At 40.4% G+C, this 22160-nt stretch overlaps 1 protein-coding gene across 3 annotated transcripts in view; it reads left to right on the top strand.

Moving 5' to 3' along the window:
• The window catches only part of PLOD2 (procollagen-lysine,2-oxoglutarate 5-dioxygenase 2), a 50247-nt gene that overhangs the window by 3351 nt on the left and 24736 nt on the right, over positions 1–22160 (top strand). For all 3 annotated transcript variants that reach the window (XM_085587166.1, XM_021536914.4, XM_021536913.4), the window contains exons 2-5: positions 11914–12005; positions 13465–13601; positions 19146–19309; positions 20406–20518. In XM_085587166.1, the coding sequence (XP_085443292.1) occupies positions 11914–12005; positions 13465–13601; positions 19146–19309; positions 20406–20518 (506 nt within the window). The remainder of the gene's footprint in view (positions 1–11913; positions 12006–13464; positions 13602–19145; positions 19310–20405; positions 20519–22160) is intronic.

Here is a 22160-nt window from a genome sequence, read left to right as displayed (position 1 = left end):
AAGCGAGCCCCATGATTTGGTTTGAAGCGGGCCCCACGGTTTGGTTTGGTTTGAAGCGGGCCCCACGGTTTGGTTTGAAGCAGGCCCCATGGTTTTGGCTGTCTGTGTGCCCTCCCGGAGCAGGAGGGGTGGCCGGGGGCTCCAGCAGCCTGGGTGGCTTCCCAGAGCAGCTGGGCTGGGAAGCGTGGCGGCTCAGCTGGCTCCAGAGCGCTCCGAGCCACCGGGCTCTCCTCCACCCCAGTGTCCTCAAGTGCTGGTCACAAGTGATTCAAGCAGTAATTGCTGGCTGGTCTAACTCTGCGAGGACTTGCTTTGAGTTACAGCATGTACTGCTGCCATTTCTGTTAATTTGGGCTCAGCCTAAGTGATCTGAGTGACAGCGATCGATAGGCCTTTCCTTCTGGGTTACCTGTGGGGCCCAAACAAGAAAATGTAGTCATTCAGCCATCCTGACATACTTATTAGAAGTGCTGACGGACTTGGCATGCTAGGGGAAGGAGAGGCCATAAGCACAGTTCTCTGTGCCTGCCTCTGCTCAGTTTTCTGTCTCTTGCCTCTTTACTGCTGCTATTTCTGTCTCCTCTTGTCACCACAGTACCTAAAGCTGCTACGTAAACCTGTGTTGTGAAAAAACCTACTCTAGATCTCTTGGGAGTTTTGTACCCTTTTTGTGAGGACTGTATGAAAAAGCTGCTCCTTAGAGGAGAAGGGGAAAAGCAGAGGGTGATGAACCCAGAACTGGCTGTGCAGTAGGCAGTGCTTGGGTTACCTGTCTGGAGCACATCATGCAGGTACCCATCTACCACTTAGATGGGAATTACCTACTCATGGAGATATCTTTAGCCTCTAGCTTTGAAATTAATAGTGACTGGCAAATGAAACAGTGTGTAATGGGAGGTATGGGTGTTTGGAGTTAGTTAAAAATAAGCAAACATTATGGTAGAGGTGCAGAGCGGCAAAGTTGTACTTTCATCATGTATTGTTTCTCAGCAAATACTCATCCTTGAAGGCACCCAGTGTTTGCAGTCTGAGTTCTCCGTAGCACTTGGGTTAGAGGCTGTTCAATGCCTGTCTCTTTGGCAAAAAACAAACACAAAAACCTCTAGATTTATTTGGTCAGGCTTTTCTTTCTTTTCATAGAGGAAGGTAATAATTAAGCTGTGGAAGTACACCACAGGGTTGGATGTGTCGTTGCTTTGCTCTGATACACACTGGAGTTACTGTAACTTTGATTGTAAAATGCATTTTCAGTTAAAGCAAGGAGACCTTTTTCATCAGCACTGGTTGCTGTAAATTGCACTGAAGGGGCACAGTGGAATGACTGCTATATTTATCTGAGCCAGAGGTGTTTTGTGTGAAATATATTTCTGTCAAAGATCTAAACTAACATTATTTCTCAGGGTTTTCTTTATGTTGCTGGCATATTCTAGGGAGTCATCATTTATGGGCAAGTTTTTAGCTTTTTCCTTCACTTACTTAAGCATAAGTGACTTCATCTTTTCATGGGGAAGTGTTTAGTTTGTCTGTTGAATTAGCACTATTGCACTGTGTAATCAAAAGCAGTATATTTCCCTTTGTCTGAATTGCAGTCTGAATTACAAATTAATTGACACGCTATTTAAGTGATTTCCCTTGTCATGGGGAGTAAGTGTGGTTGCAGTAAGGGCGTTTTTGTTTCTAATGTTATTTTTTATAGTTTTTGAGGGACCAGTTGCAAACAGGTTGGAAAGAGAAGAATATTTTTGATCCCTCTTAATTTGAACAGTAGCAGGATTGTCTCCAGCACAAAATACAGCTTGACCAAGCAGATTAGCAGCAGGTTTGTGTCTTATGTGTGGTAATGTACCTCTAGAGAACAAATGACACTTAACTCTCAAGGAATACATGCTTACAAGCACAGCCTGACACTACAGGTAGCTTTAGGATTAATAGAACTGCTTCTCAATTTTTTCCTTAAGGTGAGTTTGATTTTAAAAATATGGATTATACTGATGATAAGGAGACTAAGTACATAAGGTCGCAGTTTTATCCCAGATAGCTGTTTTTGTAAGGGAGGAGCAAGTATGTTTTTAAAGCTGCAGTATTTGTAATTAATGGAAACATACTGTAAGGAAACAAAGGCAAAAAAATGCTAGACAAAAATAGGCTTGTTGTTCAAGTGCCGCTCCTCTGAGAATGGATTCTGTACCTGTAGTTCTGTTTTAATGTGGTGAATGAGACCATTCTTCCTGATATCAGCTGTGTAGAAACTAATCAACATCTGATAGCATTGATCTTTTAATTTTTTCCTTTTTTTTAAGTAAAATTAGATTGTTTAATTTTGTAATTCACATAATACTTTAATAGTGTCTTTGTAAGCATTTTACTTAATTTTGCCTTAGTTCACTGTAAAGCCATTGTGTTGGATCAGAACAAGGCTCATAACTTTGATACCTGAAATTGCTGGGTGAAATGTATGATGTTAAAAACACCATTTAATATACATCATACATGCCATGTCATGGTGTCTTGTGTCACAAGTAGGACAGAGTTTTTTTTCATGATTTGAAGGACTGAGTTGTACAGGACAGGGCACAAGTGTGGATTTTGATTTTCTTGTTCACACAGAACAGGGAACTTTGAAAAGTATGAGGGTTTTTAAAATTTTTTATTTCTGGGGTAGTGTGATGTGTGTGAAGAATTTTATATGTCCAGTGTTTGGACAGAGAGCCAGATGTGAAGCTGTAGGGCAGCTTTTTCAAATGAACTGACTGATCTGGGTGGTAGCATCTGCTTACAACATGAACTACAGAGCAGGCATGAAGGATGGTGAAGGATAGCTGTGGGTCTTCAGGATGGCCCCACTTCCAGCTCAGTTCCTCTTTTTTATTTCTTTTAAAGACTAGTTGAAGGAGAAACTATTATTGCAAATCTTAACTGCTGAGTTTCATTGGTGGATTGATTAGCTGTCAAAAGATTGACTAAAGCAATGCCTGGTGCTGTGTGTGACTGCTTCTGTTTAAACAGCTGGGTTTGTTAAACAACAGTCCAAGAAGGAACATGCTCTTTTGCTGATACATATTTATGAGAGAGACAAGAGAGGGCAAGGCTGCAAAAAGGCAGAAGCTGAGTAAACTTTCTCACTCAGCCAGCTGATGCTAATTGTGTCCTGCTCTCAGCTGCACAGCCCTGATGACAGTTTATAGCGAGGCTGTCCAAGCTGTGCATTCAGACAAGACACAGCCTGTGCCATGATTCCATCCACTCCCTCTCAAGATGTTTGTGGTTTCATTTCTATTTGGGCACCCATAAACAGCTGCAACCTGATCTGTTCTGTATTTGTCAGGAAGTTAGGCAGCTAGGAGTTCCTTCATGCATGGCAATGATGTCATTTACAAACAGTCGATTTTAATTTTTTTCTTAATTTGGGAAATAGGAACTTGTCTTATCTTTGCTTTACTAGAGAATAGCTGACTCAGTAGGTAGAGTCTCATCCAAGTCCTCTGAAGCTGATGGAAAAACACTTTCCTGCTGCTTGTATTTGGCTTGTTTAACTATGAAAACAAGGAAATCTTGCATTAGAGTGAGTGCAGGCCTGAGCACTGGCCAGTGCTGCACCAAGGGCTGACTTGCGTGATTGATGAGTGCACATACAGTTCTTAATGAGCTCTTGTTGACTATATATTCAATACTACTGAATGAAAAGAAAGTTAAGAGCTGAGACATAATCAGCTTTCAAATGTTTCCTGAAATCAGTTTTATATTGGGAGTTCCTGCTAACCTTTAAATGTGTGTGTAGGTATGGATAAAGACCTGTGATTTGTGTGTCACAATTTTTTATATAATTGGTTTTGAACTGTCTCTGTTCCACGTTTGATCATTTTTATGAAACTGTTTTAGCTGCTGTATCAGTGTGACATCAGAAACAATGTGATAAAAGACAGCAGTGAGCAGCAGCTCTGTACACTTGCCATTTGAGTCAGTCTGCATGAAAGAGGAAAATGCCTGTTCACACCACTTCGAGCTGTGAATTAAAGCCTGAGGGAATTTCAGTTTGTAGAAAAGAAAAGAAAAAAATTGTAGTGTCCTGTTCAGGGGCTGTGTTAGCAACTGCTAACGCAGTGATTAGCAAGTGTTAATCTGACATAGATTCTCTACTGTGAGAAAATTGAGAGCAGCTCCTGCTTAGTGTAAGGATGTGTTTTTGCTAGCTCGGCTTCTTTGTTCCTGTAGAACACATGAGAAGAGGGAGAACCCTGTAACAGGCTGCAGGTACTGTGGCTGAGGAAGCTGCAGCAGTACCAGCTATTTGAAAGTGGAAACGGTACTTGGTGTATTTCTTTCCCTAGAGTGCTCCTGAAAGCTTCTCGCCTTTTTTAGGTCTCTTCCCTGGCTTGGGAAAGTTGGCAGCTTCAATGCCAGCTATGGCTCAGTAACCTCAGGAAGGTTTATAGATAACATGGAAAAGCACAGGAAGCATTATCCATAGACAGCCCATGCATTGAGTGATCCTACTAAATGCCAATAATAACCATAAATGCCAGCTGTGGTTGTAAACTGTTTGCAATGGCTTAAAGAGAGATTTTTTTTTTTTTTTCTGCAGGTTGAATCAGTATAAAGAGTAGGTGGTAGCAGAGGTGACACCTGTATACCTTCATGAGTTCTGCAATAACTTTATACCATCAAAAGAAAAATTTTTGCAAATCTGTTAGTAGCTGGCCAAGAAGAATATCTTTTAAGTTTTTGAAAATTACAAAAGTAATGTGTGTGTTACTGTCTGTATTTTGCAGTAAGACATGTATGCATAGAAGTGCAGTGATTAAAGGGAGATTTGTCATATAGAGGAAAACAGATCAAACTGAGGTCTGTACAGTAAGGTCAGTTTCCTCAAATTCTGGCCTTTAAAGGCATTGGTTCTTAGAAAATCTTCTCTTTCACAGAAGAATTATATTGGTATAGAGAATCAGTATGCACTAGGTGTTTGGCAATCCATGACTGCTCTTGCTATCTGTTAATTAATTATAATTTTTGTTTATTTTAACTTGCAGCACTTTATGATCTTTTGTGAGCTTTTCAAACATATTTTATCTCCCATTCAAGGACAGCTTTTAGCATCAATATAACCATACTACTGAAGTGCAGAGAATCCAATCATATTATGTGATCATGGCTGTGGTTAGTGGGACTTTGAAACCAGTCTGCCTCTCGGGGAAGCAGTGAACTGTGGCATGAGTGGAGGCATGCAGCAGCGCTCTGTGCAGAGCGGAAGATGACTGCATTGTATAAAGATCAGATTAAAAAAACTTCAGGACTCCCAAGTATGAAGTAGTATTGTTTTATGCCCCAGTCATCTTTCCCCCTCCTGCAGTGTAATGCAAATTTATTTCCTGAGAAAAGAAGAGGACCATGTTTGCTATTTCAGCACATTGTTGTGTTTCTAAAGAATCCTAGGGGGAAAATAAACAGCTGTCGGATGGCTCTGTCTTTTCTCTATTTATGCCAAAAGTTTTATTTGATCAGAAACTCTTCTGTTGGCTTCATACTTTTTGAGCCTATGTACATCATAAGCTCTCACTGCATGTGCATATACATATGCATATAGTTTGTGTTTTTTCTCATTGTATACTTAAGATCTTTGTTTGCTGCTGGATTACAGTAACCAAGCATATGTCTGTAGCTGTAACTTATAATCATGGTTACGTTGTATATGATGGGTTTTTCCCATCTCCAGCTGTTTAACATCTTTTCAGAGTATGCAGATTTTCAAATATTTTGATGCAGAATCCTAAGTTTAGGCAATAAACTATCCTATTCATAATGAAAAATCCAGACTGCTTTTTGTAAAGTCTAATATTGCCTTTGTCAGTGATAATTGTAAGATTGTATTGTGCTAAAAGACCTGGATTTTGAAAGTGTTCTGCAGTATTTTAGCTGACTTAATGGTTCTTGGGATTTTGAACGTACAGTCTGAGTCCATATAAATAGGGTTGCTGTTGGCACCACTGGTGATTCTTTAGTTAACTGCAGAGCTTCAGCTTGCCATGAAAGCATGTGGAGGAATTGGGTTTTGTGCTCTTTAAGTTTGACAAGAGGAATCCACCCTGAAAACAGTTTTTCAGTTGTGTTGAGCTTTAGTGCGTTCCTCCAATGACAGAGAAGCGTGCTTCTATGAGGTGTCAAGGCATGCTGAATCAAGCCTGTGCTTTGCTTGGAGTTTGTTTGGGTTTTTTTCCTTCCTTTTTATATTTTTCTTTTTTGTTTGTTTTTGTGGGAAACTATATCCTGTTGGTTTCCCACATTACCAGAGATTCAGAAGACATAGTAGATAATTACACAGCTTTATCAATGAGCTTGGATGCATCCATGTGCTTCTTCCAGGTATCTGTCCAGCCTATGCTTTAGTACTACCAGACCTTTCTTTTCCATTTTGTGTGGTTTTTTTCTTAAACCCACAGAAATATTCCTAGTATCCTTCCAATTTTCAAGCCTTTTCTGTGATATCTAGCAACTCATGGCTTGCTGTTGATTTATTTTGCATGTTGTAATAACTGACTTTGGGTATCAATCTTTCCATTAAATGAGCAATCATTCCTGTGTTGAGCAGCTCAGGGTGGGATGTAATCTGCAAACAGGAAAGTAAGCTGTTTTATGTAGATACTAGAATATGGGTAAGAACATATTACAAGTTCCAAACATAATTTGTTTACCACTATAAGCCACTAGTTTTAAAGATAGAGATAGATTTTAATGTCATAATGTGGTACTATGAACAGATGTCCTTTGATCTTCCAGCTCACTTCTCCTCCAGAGAAGTCTGTAGTACTTGAATCCAAGGACTAAATGTCAAGTTCCGTGTGGCTGTGAGCAATATCCTCTGTTTTGGCTGCTCTGAAGCTACTATACCAGTGCCCACAACCCCTGGTAGAAATTATGTAGTAATCTCTGAGAGTGTTCATTCAAGATAAATAAGAACCATGTGGGTGTGTGAGGAATGACTGTAGTTCTTTGCATGCTTCTTTGCCAGGATACAAGGAGAAAGGTCACCGCTACTTAAAGCGATCCTGCCACAGCAATTCCTGGCTTAGACCTTGCCAGGCAATTCACTGAAGGCAAAGCCTTTGGTTTACTGATCTTCTTTCTGGAAATAAATATTTATCATGCAGTCAGGTGCCTGAAGGTAGAAGCAAAAAAAAAAAGACTAGAAAAGTGAGTTGTTTTTATAAACTTTTGCTGGATTTCTTAATGCGCTGCATGTTCTCAGTTTGCAGTGTTGTTGTCTTTCACAGCTTGTGTGCTAGAGGGTTTCTAATTTGCATGTAAAAATGAATTCTGAAAGTCACTGGATATACTTTTCTTGGCTAAACTTGTGCCCTCTCAGGCTTGTTTTCAAAATAGAGCAGCTGTTTTGTGGTGTAACTATCGGAAATCTGTCTGACACAATTTCGTCCTGGTAACCGAACACATACCTGGCATGGAGCTCTTGGGAGATTTTTTTCCATGCCTTCCTGTCGAACTTCAGCATAGGGTTTACATTTCCTTTTTACACAGTCTGACTTGTGGAAATAAATGCCAAGCTCAGCAATCCCCTGGGTGAGTGCCAAGGTGCAGGCTGTGTGTGGGGGAGCTGCCAGCCCGTACCCTCCGTGGCATCTCAGCACCCTGCAAGTGGGAAGCAGGGGGAGCACTGTATTCCTGGTCTCATGGAAGTTTGCCCCTTGAGGATGCTGTTCCTGTTAGAGAATGCTCCCAAGATTGTATTTGTCCCTGTGTGGGGTGGATAGTCAGGGTTGGACTGCAGAGCTCAAGCCTGTGTGTAGGATCACACGGCAGAGCTCCTTGGGGTGGGCACCCCGGTGGAGGGTGGGAGTTTGAGGAGGGGATGCTGAAGCAGGAATGGTGTCTAGCTGCAGCTGGAATTCCTTGTGGGGATTTTGCAGTGCTCTCACTGGGGAGTACCAGGCTGCAGTGGCAGCTTGGGGTCTGAGTAATTGCAGACATTCTTCTGTTGCTGTGCCTGGGTCCTCAGTGCACAGCTGGAGACAGGGATGCTGCTGGGGGCTCTGGGCACTCACTCAGCCTCTCTGGTGCAGCCCTGAACCTCTGCACCCACAGGGTGTGCTGGGGCCAAACCTGCTCTGTGCCCAGGGACACTGTGGGCCCAGCAGCTGAAATAGCTGAGCACATCCTGAAATGGAAATGACACTTGGATGAACATACTGCCTTGGGAGTGTTGCGCTTCACATTGACACTGCTGTGAGATCATGAGAGTCACTTTGTATCCATGTTGCTACACACAGCTGGGATAAGTGTTCCAAGAACTTGTTGTACCTAAATGTAGTAAGCAAAGAGCAGATTTTTCAAAGTGAATGAAGTTGAAAAGAAATTAGCAGAAGTATTTAGTGGACAGAAACATTCTCTTCACTCACTTCCACCGGAAGAAACAGATCTCCCATGCTACATTAAGTGGAAATCTGGCAGTGAAATGTGCAAGTTGCCGTATCTAAATATAGTCAAAGCAACCTACAGGAACTAGGGTAATATTTTTATTAGCTGGAGGAGAATGCTTCTGCTTTCCTCATTTGGTTAATATACTCTATATAATGTGCCAAGTTAACTATCATTTACTGCAGTTTCCATTGTCTCTCTGTTTATACTATATATAGAATGAAAGCATGCTTTTTGGTCAGACACAGCTTTAAAAAAAATCAAAAAACAAACCACTACAAAAACCAAACAATCCAAAACAAAAGAGGCCCCAGTGAAGACTAAGTAATCTAGAAAGAAACTACTTCTCGAATGCTATAATTACAGCTCTGCTGCACTTAAAAAATTAAGTACCACCTGCACTTAAAAGTCAGTGGTGCAACAAAGACATAAAATAAAGCCTCTTAAACTTCTTCAAGTCTAATTAAAAAAAAGACCATGGGTATGCATGTTAAAAAGAAAACATTTCTCATGTAAATAATACCTTTAAAATACCTTTCTTTTGTTCTGTGGCTGTTTGCAAACCCCAGTCTGGCAGCCTATTTAGATTGCTTCTTTGTCTGTTGGTGCAGTACAGCCTCTTTTACCATTTCATATCAGTATAAACTTTACTATTTGCCTGCTCAGCTTTCTTCATTTTGTATTGTTCAGCTTGAAATCCCTTATGATTTGGCACATTATTCTCTTTCCTCCTGTTCTACAAAAGTCAAGTAACATACCAGACTCAATAGTGAATCTTAAAATACATGAATAATGTGTGTTCCATTAAGAGAGAGTAACAATATCCCATAAAGAACAGTAGATTATTTTTTGCTTGCCAAACTGTACTTGTATGTTAGTTTAAACTTTCTTTGACTTAGTAACTGTGGAAGGAATCTGATGCAGCCCACATTCTGTCATTTACATCATGTTGTCAAGTACAGATTTTTGAGATCTTTGCTGTTAGCATTTCTTAGCAATGTGTAGGTGTGAAATATGCCTACTTCAAACCAAATTCCGTGGTTATAGTCTGGTCACCTAGAAAACTTTTAATGATGAATCCAGTTGGCTTGATGATACAATTCTGGTATGATCAGATTTTTCCAGTTCCCTGTAATTTGAAAATGTGGTGCTTGAACAAAAAGTAGTCTTAATTTCCTTCATAGAGGAAAACCCTCCTCTGCCTTTAGTTCTGTTTTAGTCATGGTCTAAGATACAATGTTTTTTATTCATTTTGTGGTGATTTCAGTAGAATTACTTGAAATTGTGTGATCTTTGTAATACCTTTGGAAAGTATTGAACCATTATTGCTCTGTTTATGTCTTTGTGAGTACTTGTGAACTCATGGCACTGTGAGGTCCTCCTGTCCTTTTGAGATGTGTTTGGGTAATTTTCTTCTGAGTCTTTGCTACAAAAGTCTTCTAGCACTTAAGGGGGTGGAGCAAATTATTTTCCAAATCTGGCTTTCCAAAATTTTTGGATGTTCAAGTTGAGTTGATGGAAGAATTTACAATATTTCCAGTTTCTTCTTTGTTACATATTGTATTGCAGGAGTGTCTGGCTTGGTAGAGCTAGCAGTTAAAATTGCCTCTAGGACTTTTGAGGAAAAGAATTGTTCACAGACATGCCTCACAGACCTCCCCACCCAAGTAAAAAAAAAAAAAAAGAAATAGCAGGATGTGAGAGAAATCCACAAAATTGGTGTAGTGGGGCAGGTAGAGATGTCATCTGTAGCTGAGGAACTTGGGCAGTGTCAGATAAAATTATAGGAGCCTTGCTCAAGGCACATGTTGGTTTTGGTGGTGTAGATACTGGGCACAGGGTGCTGTCACTGCTTAAAGGCTACCCCTGTTCAAAGAGTGTCTAGGGAAGAGCAAGGTCACAAAGCAGATCAAGCGTTCTGCAATTTGCAGAAACGCCACCTGAGTCAGGAACACCCTTAAAGTGAGACCACTAGCAAAAGCAGAGAAAGTATCACATGTGCTTGTGCAGCCAGACCACTGGCAGACCTGGCAGGATGCTCTGGAGGTGACCTGGTGACCAGGACTGAATCTGAGCTGTATTTCAGTAGAACCAGTACGAGTGCCACCTGAGACTGGTCTGCAGGGTTTGTCTGCGGTGGGTACTTCAGAGAGACTTGAATTTCATTAGAACAGGTGGTTTTATGCTTCTCTACAAACTATGTCTGTATTCTGACAGGTATTTCTGCCTGAGTCAATACACTTGAAGTATTGGCTGCAGAGCATCACATGAGTAAGTTGCAAGGTATATTTCTTCTACAACGTGGGAACTGGGTCATCTTTTGTGTAAACTTTTGCTGTTGTCACATAAAACGGGAAGTGGTGAGTGGGTGGAATGCACTCAGGATGATGTCCTGGGTGTCTGAGGGCTGCTAAGCCTGTGGTGGTGGACGACGCTGAAGAGTTAATAGGAATGTTTTCCATAGCAGACACTTCTTGCACATGTTACTGGCTTGAGGAAGGTAAATCCAGAAGATGTTTTTTTGGCAAGTAATGCAGAAACAGGCACTCTGTCTGGAATACTCATCATAGGTGATTAATTTTATTTTATTGTAAGGATTGATTTCATGGGCTCTGGTTAGAGCACAGCTATTGCTTGAACTTGGCCTGAACTGGGAAAGCTGCAATATACTCTGACATCCAGGCTGGTTTGATTAAATACTTGATTTCAGATAGGGATAAAACCTTATTATAGCTTCAAATTATTTAGTTTCATTATGTAACATATTGCATAGGGTTCTAAATGTTGTTCAGTAGTTTAATTGGGAAGCTCTTTAGTGGAAATTCATTATCCTGTTCGAACTGTGTTAAAAGCTGTGTAATGTAAAGAGGAAATTGGTTGCATGGTCACTTGTCTGTGTGTGATAAGAGCACAAAATTATTGGTGCTGTAATGTACATATACTCTGAATAAAAAACAACCAATCAAACTCCTTTCCCTTTTGTCTCTGCTCAAGGACTTAAAAGCATTAAACTCTGTTTGTTGAGGGACAGGTTTCATTGGTTGGGTTTTTTTACTTCTTTTCATGAAGAGTATGCACTATTGGCTTTCAGGGGACCTACTGGGGTTGGGTGAAGTTCTCTTACCACCACTCAGTCCTGTGGTAAGATCTAACAGGATTAGCTCAGACTGAAAAGTAGTAAGTTATTTTGTTTTGAAGATTTCTTCTTGTCCAGTAGTTACACTAGAATTGTTTTTGTGTCTTGAATTAATTGTTTACAGAGTAGATAGTCTTATTTGCTTTGTCTTCCAGAGCATCATTTTAAATACAGCACCTTGCCCATAGCAGTTGTTTGGTAATGTCTCACATCTATACTGTGGCAGCGTATTTGCCTCCTCTCTTTGAATGAGATTCCCCTTAGCTAGTTCATTGCTGTTCATTATGTCACAAACTGTGCCCTGAAAGCATATTAATTCATGTTCTTTCCTTTTCTTTCCTTTTCTTCCTCAGATAAACTTCTAGTCTTTACTGTAGCAACTAAAGAAACTGATGGCTTTCACCGTTTCATGCGAACTGCAAAGCATTTCAACTACACAGTAAAGGTATTGTGTGTTTTGTACCAAATATTTGTGCTGTCCATGCTGTAAAACAGAACCAGTAAATGGTAGCTGACCTTGCCTTAGCTTCATTGTGTGCTGGGACAGAAGGAAACAACAGCAGAGCTGGGGCCAGGAAGGGCACTTGCTGCTCTCCCTGTTGCTTACCTGCTGATGCTTCTCTGTACCACCAAGGCAGGGAAGTGCTTCCACTGCCTTAGGAGCTGCTTTAGTAGTTTGTAGCTATTGTGGTCAGCATCCTCCTCACTCACAGGTTCTGGCACATTTTATCACAGAGCCTCGTTTTTCAGTGTGGCTGATTTTGTTTGTATGAGCACTTCTGGGAGCTGTACTGCACTCCAGGGCTTTGGATCACTTTCCTTAAGCAAGGCTAGAACACTGCTGCAAGGAAGGAGGGAGGCTCACAACTGAAAATTTCTCTGTCTTTCACAGGAGCCTGTAATTTCTGAGAGGACAATGTGTTTCTATCATTCTTTCCAGCCTTTTCTGCCTTGCTCCATGCCTCTGTATGTCACGTACTTAGCTTGGCCTCTGCATGACCTTGGGAAAAAGGGAGGGCACTAACCTTCTAAACTTTCCCCACAAATCTGTTCTGCCAAGAGAAAATCCAGGAATTCAGATGCTGTTATGAAATTTTTCTTCTAACTTACCACAGTGCCTGCACTATAAATAGGAAATTATTTGGGTCCTTGACTTCTACTGCTGAATTTTGAGGACTGAGAGAACCTTTCTTAATATGATAATGCTGTACTAGAACACCTGACCAGCCTGAGCTCCAGATATACCTTTTAGCTTTGCAGATATGTGCAAAACATCATGCAATGTAGTTCTTCTATGCGTGATATGTTCCAAAACCTTTATGTTCAAAATACATAAACAGCTTTTTTTTTTTTTTTTTTTTCCTTTTTTGACATGTAATCTGCTATAGTTCTTGGTTGGGGAGGAGTTTTATGTTTAGCTCAGCTTTAGTAGTGACTGTGTACTGGGGAACCTATCCTTTCCTTTTTGTACAAAAACTTGCAATTTGAATTAGTTATACCCTAATCCACCAAGATCTTTTGTGCCTCCTGTTCCTAAAGGGATATTATTGAATTTTAAAGGTTGCATTCAGAATGTTTTTCTAATACAAATTTTTAAACAATCCTTAGCTTTTTTTTTCTATTTTTTTCCTGAAGGAGACACATTTGAGTAAATGGCAGTAGCAGGCAATTGCTTGATTCTTATTTGGTTAAGAAATGTCTCTCTCATGTTTTTGCAGTGATGTCATTGTGCTGAACGTTGCTTCAGACATGGAAAACCTACGATGCTGGAAGTGCTGACTTGCTATGCTTTAATGTGTTGCTTCTGCCTTAGCATCTGTTTTCAATAAGGGTGTGCTTTAAAAAAGCCTCATAGGTTTGGGTACTAGCAAAAAGTGGGGCTTTTTTTTTTACTCTTATTCCAGGTTCTTGGAAAAGGTGAAGAATGGAAAGGTGGTGAGTTGCCCAACTCTATTGGCGGAGGACAGAAAGTTCGACTGCTGAAAGAAGGCATTGAAAGCTATGCTGATCAAGAGGACTTGGTTGTACTGTTTGTGGAATGGTGAGCAAACCTGGCTTCTTGTCGTTGTTTTATTTTGGGTAGACGCAAAAGTAGCTGCTGTGACTTGCTGAAAGTTGCAATATGCTTTTGTTCTTTGCTGTTTTATTTGAGAGAGTTGGCGTCTTTTTTTCTTCATTCATAAAAATAGTAGATTGCTTTTGGAGCAATTGTTACTTTTTTTGTTCATAGTTCTGCTGCATCCAGGGAGTAAAAAAATGTTGCTGGGAGCTGACAGGCTTTTGGGCAAGCATTTGTCCTCTCCCTGTTAAGCTACAGTGAGAGCAGGATGTGGCTGCAGTCTGGGAGTGTGGATGGGGGGGAGCAAAAACAGCTCCAGAAATAAAGTGTCCAGTAGGGACCAGAGGCATAATCTTGTTCCATGAAGTAACAGTGATATGAAGGAAGCTGGAAAATGGCTCCCTGAGGAAAGCATTTAACAGGAGAACGTCTGTGTTAAGAGAGCTGAAACAAGAGTCTTGGTGTCAGATGTAGCCTGGTGCCTGTGCTTGCTGTGTGATGGAAGCATGGAGAGACAGTGCTGCTGCAGGTGCCAGATTATAGCTCATAGCACAGCTATGCTTGAACATCCTCCCTGCAGGCCAGATAGGCTTCTCCTGTCACAGAAATCGTAGGGCTTAAACGTGTTCAAAACACACTTTCTCTGTTGCTTCCCTCTGCTTTTCTCTTCCTCTTATTTTTCTCCTGTGACAGCAGCACGATGAGAGTAGCTCAGAATCCAGCTTGCAGCAGACACCAGGCTCTTCCACACTAATGTTAATCAGGGCAGGGTCAGAGATCTGAAATAATCACTGCAGGGAAGGTGTGGGACCAGGTCTGGAATCAGGGACAGGAAGCTCCAGTGGCTGACAGGCAGCCTTGTGCAGGGGTAGCTGAGTGTGAGCTTGGTGAGAGTCATGTTCATGAACTATGAACAACTCTTACGTCTGTAAATCTGTTAAAAAGTAACATGTAGGGTTTATGAGGATTTATGCATGAGTTCACCCATGCTGCTGTTACCAGGTCATGTTGGAATGTCTGCTCCAGAATTCTCTTTCAGCTTTTAACCTGCTTTATTTAAAATTTGACAGTTGAAGAAACTTAGGGGCACTTTTTCAAGGCAGGAGCTTGGCAGGTTTTGCACAGCAGACATCATCACAAGGCAAAGTGGCTGGACACTTGGCAGTTTATGGAAAGTTAATTTGGTTTGCATAAGTTAACACTTTGGGAAAGTTGGACTAGCCTATTAAACTGGTAGCAAATTCAAATATGTTACTTAATTTTCTGTTCCAATTTTACCTCTTGTGATGAGTAAAAGAAATACCTAGAAAGCAAAAAATCTAAATAACTTTCACTAATTTATAAATAAGCATTATAAGGGATGCTTATTATGCTGAATATTTTTTATGCATGTTTAGGTCTGTAAAAGTTACCTGGTTTGAAGGTACACATCCAGTTTTTTGATTTATTTTTTTATTGACTTGTTCAATTTTGCATTTGCTAAATGGAAAAACAATCTTTCTAAAAGTAAATACATTATATGTTTGTTCATAGTGTTGTCCTACTAATCATACAAGAACTGAAACTTTTAAAGGTTAATTTCAAAGATTTTGTTCTTTGTTACAGCTCAGATAAAACAAGCACTTCCCAAATGTTTTGTACTTACATTGAATTTTTTTGTTTCTGAATTTATTATCCTAATTCATAACTATTTTCTTCCTATGTGGTAAAATGTGCAAATTTATTATCACATTGGTACAAAGGTCTAGCTCAAATTTTTCTCTATCATAATTTACTCTCTAGAGGGGCAGGCTGTCTGCTGTCACAGATGAGAGAGTACAGAGGACCATGTGTGTTGAAGTGCAAAAGCCATAATCTATCTTCCCATGAAAAATCACAGGATTTAAGGCCTCCCAAGTTCCTGAAGTCCAAAATGCCAAGTATACATTTGTTTAAAGCTGGTGGAACTGATTCCAGACAGGAGAGAAAAAGCCAGTTTACTGATTATAGCATTATATTTTAATTCTAATGAGCTTTTGCATTTCCAGAAATCCTGGTTTGCAATTTAAACGCTGATCAATGTAGCAGTAAGTTTGGAAAAGACAAATGTCATGAACTTCCTTTCTTCGTCTAGTGTTTTTTATTATATTTATTGTGAAGCATTTAGAATATTAATTTTGGGGGTGGGGAAAGGAAATGTCTGGTTTGCTTACTGTAACTAGGAAAGTAATTTCTAGGGAGATGTTTATTTAACAAACTTAGTTTCTTGGTTTAGTTTTTAGGTTTTTTTTCCCCAGCATTTTTTTTACATGGCTCAGGATTCTGGAAATAGTTTGAGCTTCTTATGTGGACAGCTTGTACCTATGTGTAGATAGCAAAATGCCTGCAGATGGAACATTATTTAAATTAGGCTTGGTTTTGCTCAAGCCAGCCTCTGGTTTATTTTGGACCATTTGAGATTGAACTGGCTAATGGCCAATGCAGACTGGATAAATTGGTTGGTGCTGTGACTGCTCATCCAGAACTCTCACAAATATCTCTTTGTATTGTGGAAGAATTTTGAAGCCTCTCAGTTTGTTGTTTGTTTTGTTGTATTTTTTTTTAACATTTGTCAGAAACCAAGGGATACTTATATTTTCTATGTATCTCAAAATGGTTAAGGTGTGGTCCTGGTGGGGACACAGTCTACACAGTCTGAGTGACAAAATAGTTTTGTGTCTGTGACATTGCTAGTCACGAGTAGGCACTATGGTGTATTTTGTGCTCTTACCCTGCAGTTCCATTAGTAGCAAGTTCTCATTGTTGAAGTTGTGGATGCAAATATTGCATGGTCAGTTCTAGAGCACCTGAGTCTCTGCTGCTGTTTCCCTGTGCTGCTGGGAGTGCAGGGTGCATAGCCAGGATGCTCTGCTGCTGCAAAAGAGAGGGAGGGAGGGGTGGATTCCAGGCCCAAGCATTTGCCATCTGGAAGCTTCAGGAAATGGGATTAGGTTGTGGAAATTTTCTGGGGTTTTTTTCTTTGTTTTTTTTTTTCTTCTTGCTTTTTACTTAATTTGAAGGATTTATGTAGAATAAATAAAAGAGTATCTGAGCTGTTCCTGCTTGCCAAGGACGCCTGCTTTTTCCTGGATATGTCCACACTCCTTTTCCCTGTCAAATTTTGAAGTTGTGTTTAAAGTAAGTAATTGTGTCACCTTTAATAACAGTGTAAACTGTCAAGGATAGTCTGGAGACCTGTTTTGTGATGGCTTTAGTGGTGTAGACCTAAAGTGAATCCCCCCTTACAGCAGGAGGTGAGATCTGAATAGGCCAAATGTAATCTGACAGGGCAGGTAAACAAAGCAAATGGTGCATTTATAGGTGTTAAGAAGTTTTCCTTTTGCATGGAGAGAAAAGTGGGAGCTTCATAAAGCAGCTGATGAGGATACTGTCAACAAGGGGTGGAAGGTTGGTGGAGGTCCTGCCCAGGAAGAGTGTGCTGAGAGTAAGTCATCTCTCAACAAGAGAGCCTTGACCATTAATGGCGAGTGTAGGTTCCTTCTGGATTAATAGAGCTGCATAATATCCATTGCAGTTTAGCAGCTCAGCTCTGGGTTTAGAGCTGCTTTTTTTTTTTTTACAAACTGTGCTGTATTAAGTAGCATATCCCTTTCACAAGCAGAGCCTGTGGCTGGCCCAGCATGTTGCTCAACTTTGGCTTTCTTTCACAGAATGACAGTCCTTGGAAGCAATGTTCCAGGGTGTTTGGTTCCTTCCTGCAGCTGTAAGTCCTAGCAGCAGCAGCACTACCCTGATAACGGAGGCGAAGCACAACCTGCCATGAGCTATTAAGTTAAAGCCTCAGACAGATCTTTTTGTCTGTCTTCATCGTGTCTTCTGTTTCTTGTGTGTTCTACAGGCTTGGTCTGGCATTGAGTTGGGCTACAGAAATTGAATGGAAAAGGGAGTGAAGCGCATTCCTGTAAATTTGGGCAGAAAGAGGCAATTTTTGAGAAACTGGGGAAGGTCCAAAATATACAATTTCTTTCATGCGTTCTTCTGCCAAAGCATCAGAAAAATATAACAGAGTTTTCAGAAAACCACTTACTTATATAGAATACATAACACAGTTCCTCTCCAGGGTTTATACTTGGCTTTGTGGTGAAAATACATTTTTTACATTTGTAAGCCAGCTGTTGTTTGGTTCTCTTAGGCCAATTTAATGAAATCCTCTTTGAAGAAATGACATCTTGAATAATTTCAGAACTGTAATAAAGGAGTACCATAAGTCAGTAATGTTTGATCTGTTGGCACTATTTCTGGGTGATCCTTCGCAATACAAAATGCTCTGTGTACTGCAGAGGTGGGTGCTGCTGTCGTAGTTAGCCCAGCTAAAAGGCTTTGCAAGAAAAGTCTTGGTTGAGGTTAGACCTTGGTTTTTGGTAGCTGTGCCGTTACTTTGCCTGTTATCAGGGCTAGTATTTCTCAATTTTTAAGGTGTAGAGCAAGAATATTCCTGTGTTCAGATGAGGAAACTGCAAGGCTGAGATACTGCCATTAAAATATTCTGCTGCTTCAGCCAGAGACTAATCTGTGATGTGATTCCAGTTTCACTGTGACATTCTTCATGCTGTACAAAGTGAACCTTGAAGTGGGAGGCATTGGCACAGGTCACCCAGAGCAGCTGTGGATACCCAATCCATGGCAAATTCCAAGTTCCAGGCCAGACTGGATGGGGCTTTCAGCAGGCTGGTCTAGTGTGTGGCATCCCTGCCCGTGGTGGGGGGATTGGTTTGTTTGTGTGGTTGTGTTCCCAACCCCTGTGCCCACCAGGCATTGATTTAGATTTGGTTCAGCCACATGAAACTACCAGGCTTGGGATGCTCCATTCTTACAGGACCTTGGCCAAACCCAGGCAGATTGGCACAGACTGGGTCTAACAGCCAAAGATGAACCCCACACCTTTATCCTCAATAATAATTGTGACTCAAAGGCAGGTAAATTTCTTCATAAATAGGTATTGTGATACTTTGAGCCTTGTTAAGTCTTCAGCACATTAAAGAGGCTGAAGGAGAAAGCTATGCCTTGTTGTTTTATAGGCAATTAGACTTCATTGAGATCTAGGTATATTCTTGATTAAGACTTCAGAAAAGTCAGTGCTGTTATGTGTAGGAATAAGATCATCTAGATTTTCCCAGTGAAACTCATCTAAGTCATCTTTCAGTCCTACTTTTCATCTGTTAAAGTTTGATATTTTAAACTGTTGTTCTTAAAAACATAACCAAAATACCTGAAATAGGAAAATGAATTTCACATAAACAAAATGGGAAGAAAAAAGAATGTCCAAAATGTGGAAGACTAAAAAGCAGAAGGAGAAACTACATTTGATAAGTAGTACTGATTGAAGTTTCTCTCCTAGAAGGGTACAGAATTTTTACATGATTTGAACAATTTTTCAGAATTAAAGGGCTGTTTGGTTTTTAAATTTCAATAGTCCAATGACTTGTTTTGAACATAGAAACATTACAATGAAACTAACCTAACAGATGTATTTTCTTTCCTTTTAAGCTATGATGTTATCTTTGCCGGAGGCCCTGAAGAACTGCTAAAGAAATTTCAGGAAACAAATCACAAAGTTGTGTTTGCAGCAGATGGACTAATTTGGCCGGATAAAAGGCTGGCTGACAAGTATCCTGTTGTCCAGAGTGGAAAACGATTCCTGAACTCAGGAGGCAAGTGGGATCCTCAAACTTGAACATGACCCATCTCTGTTATCTCTTCAATGTATTTGTTGCATGTGGAGCTGTTCCTGAATTACCCAAGTACAAAACTGATGATGGTATATGCTGTCATCTTCCTCCCCCTCCCCACGTGAATAGCTTCTCTTCTGTGCTCAGGCATAGTTTTCATTCAAATTTGCACAGTGTGTGTTTGGCAATAACTTGTAAAAAAAGCAGATAAATATAGTCAGGGTCTAGCAAGCAGCTGTGCATGGCAGCATAACGCTGTGACCCCATTGCTGCAGAAACAATGCACAGCATTTGCACAAGCCTAGCAAAGCAGCACGTGGTGTTTCTAGCCTGGTCACAGAATGACAAACTCGGCTTCCTGGTTCCTGATCTCTGCACACAGGGTGGATGTGCTGGCAGCTCTGCCTGGCCTGTCAGCTTGGCTTACACAGCTCCTTCTCCAAGGAGTGGGAGCTACTCTCTGTAATCTCAATGATGGATGAATACTGGAATCCTCCTTTAAATGCCAGCTTTGCTAATAATTTTGCACTTGATTAATACATGCACTGATACAAACAGTACACTGTGCTGTGTAGGAGCTATTGAGTGTGTCATTTCTGGGGCAGCCTTCTTCAGTGTGCAGATCTGTTTCTTTCCCTCACCTATCAGTCCTATCTTTTTTTTTATTTTGGTGTATATTGGTTTTGAGTTGAATTCTCATTGTATTTCTGGCAGCATTAGATTCAGACGTCTCTGCCAGTTAAAGTGATTCATGAAAATGATACTTTTTCCACAGATGGGCTTCTTGGGAAAGTGAGAGTCTGATATCATGCTTTGGCATTCTCACAATCATCCTGGGCAGGTCTGATTTATTTTTTTCCTTAAAATACCATTGGTATAAAAATAGCCAATAATTATTAACTTTTTGAAACAGACCTGTTACATACCTCAGGAACAAGATTGCATTTTGAGCCAAGTTTCATAAATTTCATACTTTTTCTTTGCTGGCAGCACTCAGAATGATCTCCCTGGTTGTTGGACAGTGTTGGCAGGGTAGTGCTTTTTTATGGAAATAACCTATGTGTGTGTGATGTTGCAGGATTCATTGGTTATGCTCCATCCATAAATCGTATTGTGCAGCAATGGAATCTGCAGGATAATGATGATGACCAGCTGTTTTACACCAAAATCTATGTTGACCCATTGGCAAGGGTAGGTAGTAACTCCCTTTCTTTTTTCTTTTTGCTTGAAATAACATGCTGCTCCTCATAAAACACCAGGAGATGAAAAGACAAGGAATGCTGTCTATGCTGGAGTGCCATGTTGACAGTTATTTGTTTTCCTGAGGTTCCTACTGCTGGAATGATGAACAGGCTCCTAAAGGGTCACAACTTGATATATTATTTCAGGCTGTCTTCAGACCCAGGCAGGTTGTGCTTCATTGTTAGAAATAACAGCTCTGAGGTATATGATCAGACACATTTATCTCAATGAGGGTCCCATGTACTTGGCAGTTTGATGGCCAGAGAATGTGGCATTTTGCCAGGGTGTCACTGAACTACTTGCTGATCCAGTGTTTTATACTTTGGCTTGCTGCCATTTCAGATCCTGCCTTCAGCTTTCTGTGCAAATATGTTCAATAAAGCTGCATTGTAAATTTTTGGTGAAGACCTCTCTGTGTCCTCACTTAACAAAGTTCTCTGCTGAGTTGCAGCATTAAAGCATGATAGGTGTTAGAGGTGTGTCCCTGATGCTGGAAACAGTGGGCTATTGATGCGAAAAGACTTTAGAAGCTGATACAGAAGAATTTGGAGAAGGATTTTGGTAATTTGTATACTTAAGGCAGATACAAAATTTTTGAAATATGTACATGTTGTTTCTGGCATAACTTAATGGAAAGTCAGGTCTGTTTGGATACAGGTTCAGAAATAGAGGAGAATATTTCTGTTGGAAGGGACCTACAGTGATCATCTAGTCTGACTGGCTAACCAGTATCAGCCAGAGTGTTACTAAGCTCATTGCCCAAATGCTTTTTAAGTACTTGACAGGCTGGAGGTATGGACAACCTCTCTAGGAACTGATCCAGGGTTTGACCATGCTGGTCATAAAGAAATCCTTCCTAATGTCCAGTCTGAACCTTCCCTGGTGCAGCTTTGCACCATTCTCACCGGCTCAGCACCTCCCTCTCCCCTTCCCCTGCTCAGGAAGCTGCAGGGAGCATGGAGTGGCCCCTCAGCCTGCTCCTCTAGGCAAACCTCAGCTGCTCCTCACATGAAATTCCTTCCAGCCTTTAATGTTTGAGTTGCTTACATGCAAGTTCAGTCAGATGCCAGGCATGCAATGGAACAGACAAGGTGTAGAGATATTAAAGCTGATTCTGCATCCAAGTCAGAAGTAATGTAGTTACTTGTCTAAGTGAATTGTCTTCTAGACCAAAACTGTGTATCTGTGCAGAGCACTGCTGCACCAGGATTCAAAACAGTTCCATGGTGCTTGCTATACATCACCACTGATTCTTTGTATAGTAATAATATGTTCACTGTTACAGAATGTGTAAGAAAAATCTTGGAAGACCAAAACAAAGGACATCATCTGTTTTTAAGTGTGTTTTAAATGCAACATACTTGAATCAAAATTTTAAAAATGGTAAAACACGGTATTTAAAGTTAGCTAGGATTAGTAATACAACATTGGGAACATGCTTTAACTGCCAGTGTTTTCTATTCTGACATGATACTTAAATTTGACTTTTATATTTTTGTGAGTCTGAAACGCATCATGTTTTGTTTCTTGGCCAAGACTTGATAATTTTGTTTTTAAGACACAAATTTTCTTTGGCTTATAGTGCTAAATT

Source organism: Lonchura striata, chromosome 9 (genome assembly GCF_050655825.1).
Source record: "Lonchura striata isolate lonStrDom1 chromosome 9, ASM5065582v1, whole genome shotgun sequence".
Classification (NCBI taxonomy): domain Eukaryota; kingdom Metazoa; phylum Chordata; class Aves; order Passeriformes; family Estrildidae; genus Lonchura; species Lonchura striata.
This window is presented reverse-complemented; position numbering and strand designations above follow the sequence as displayed.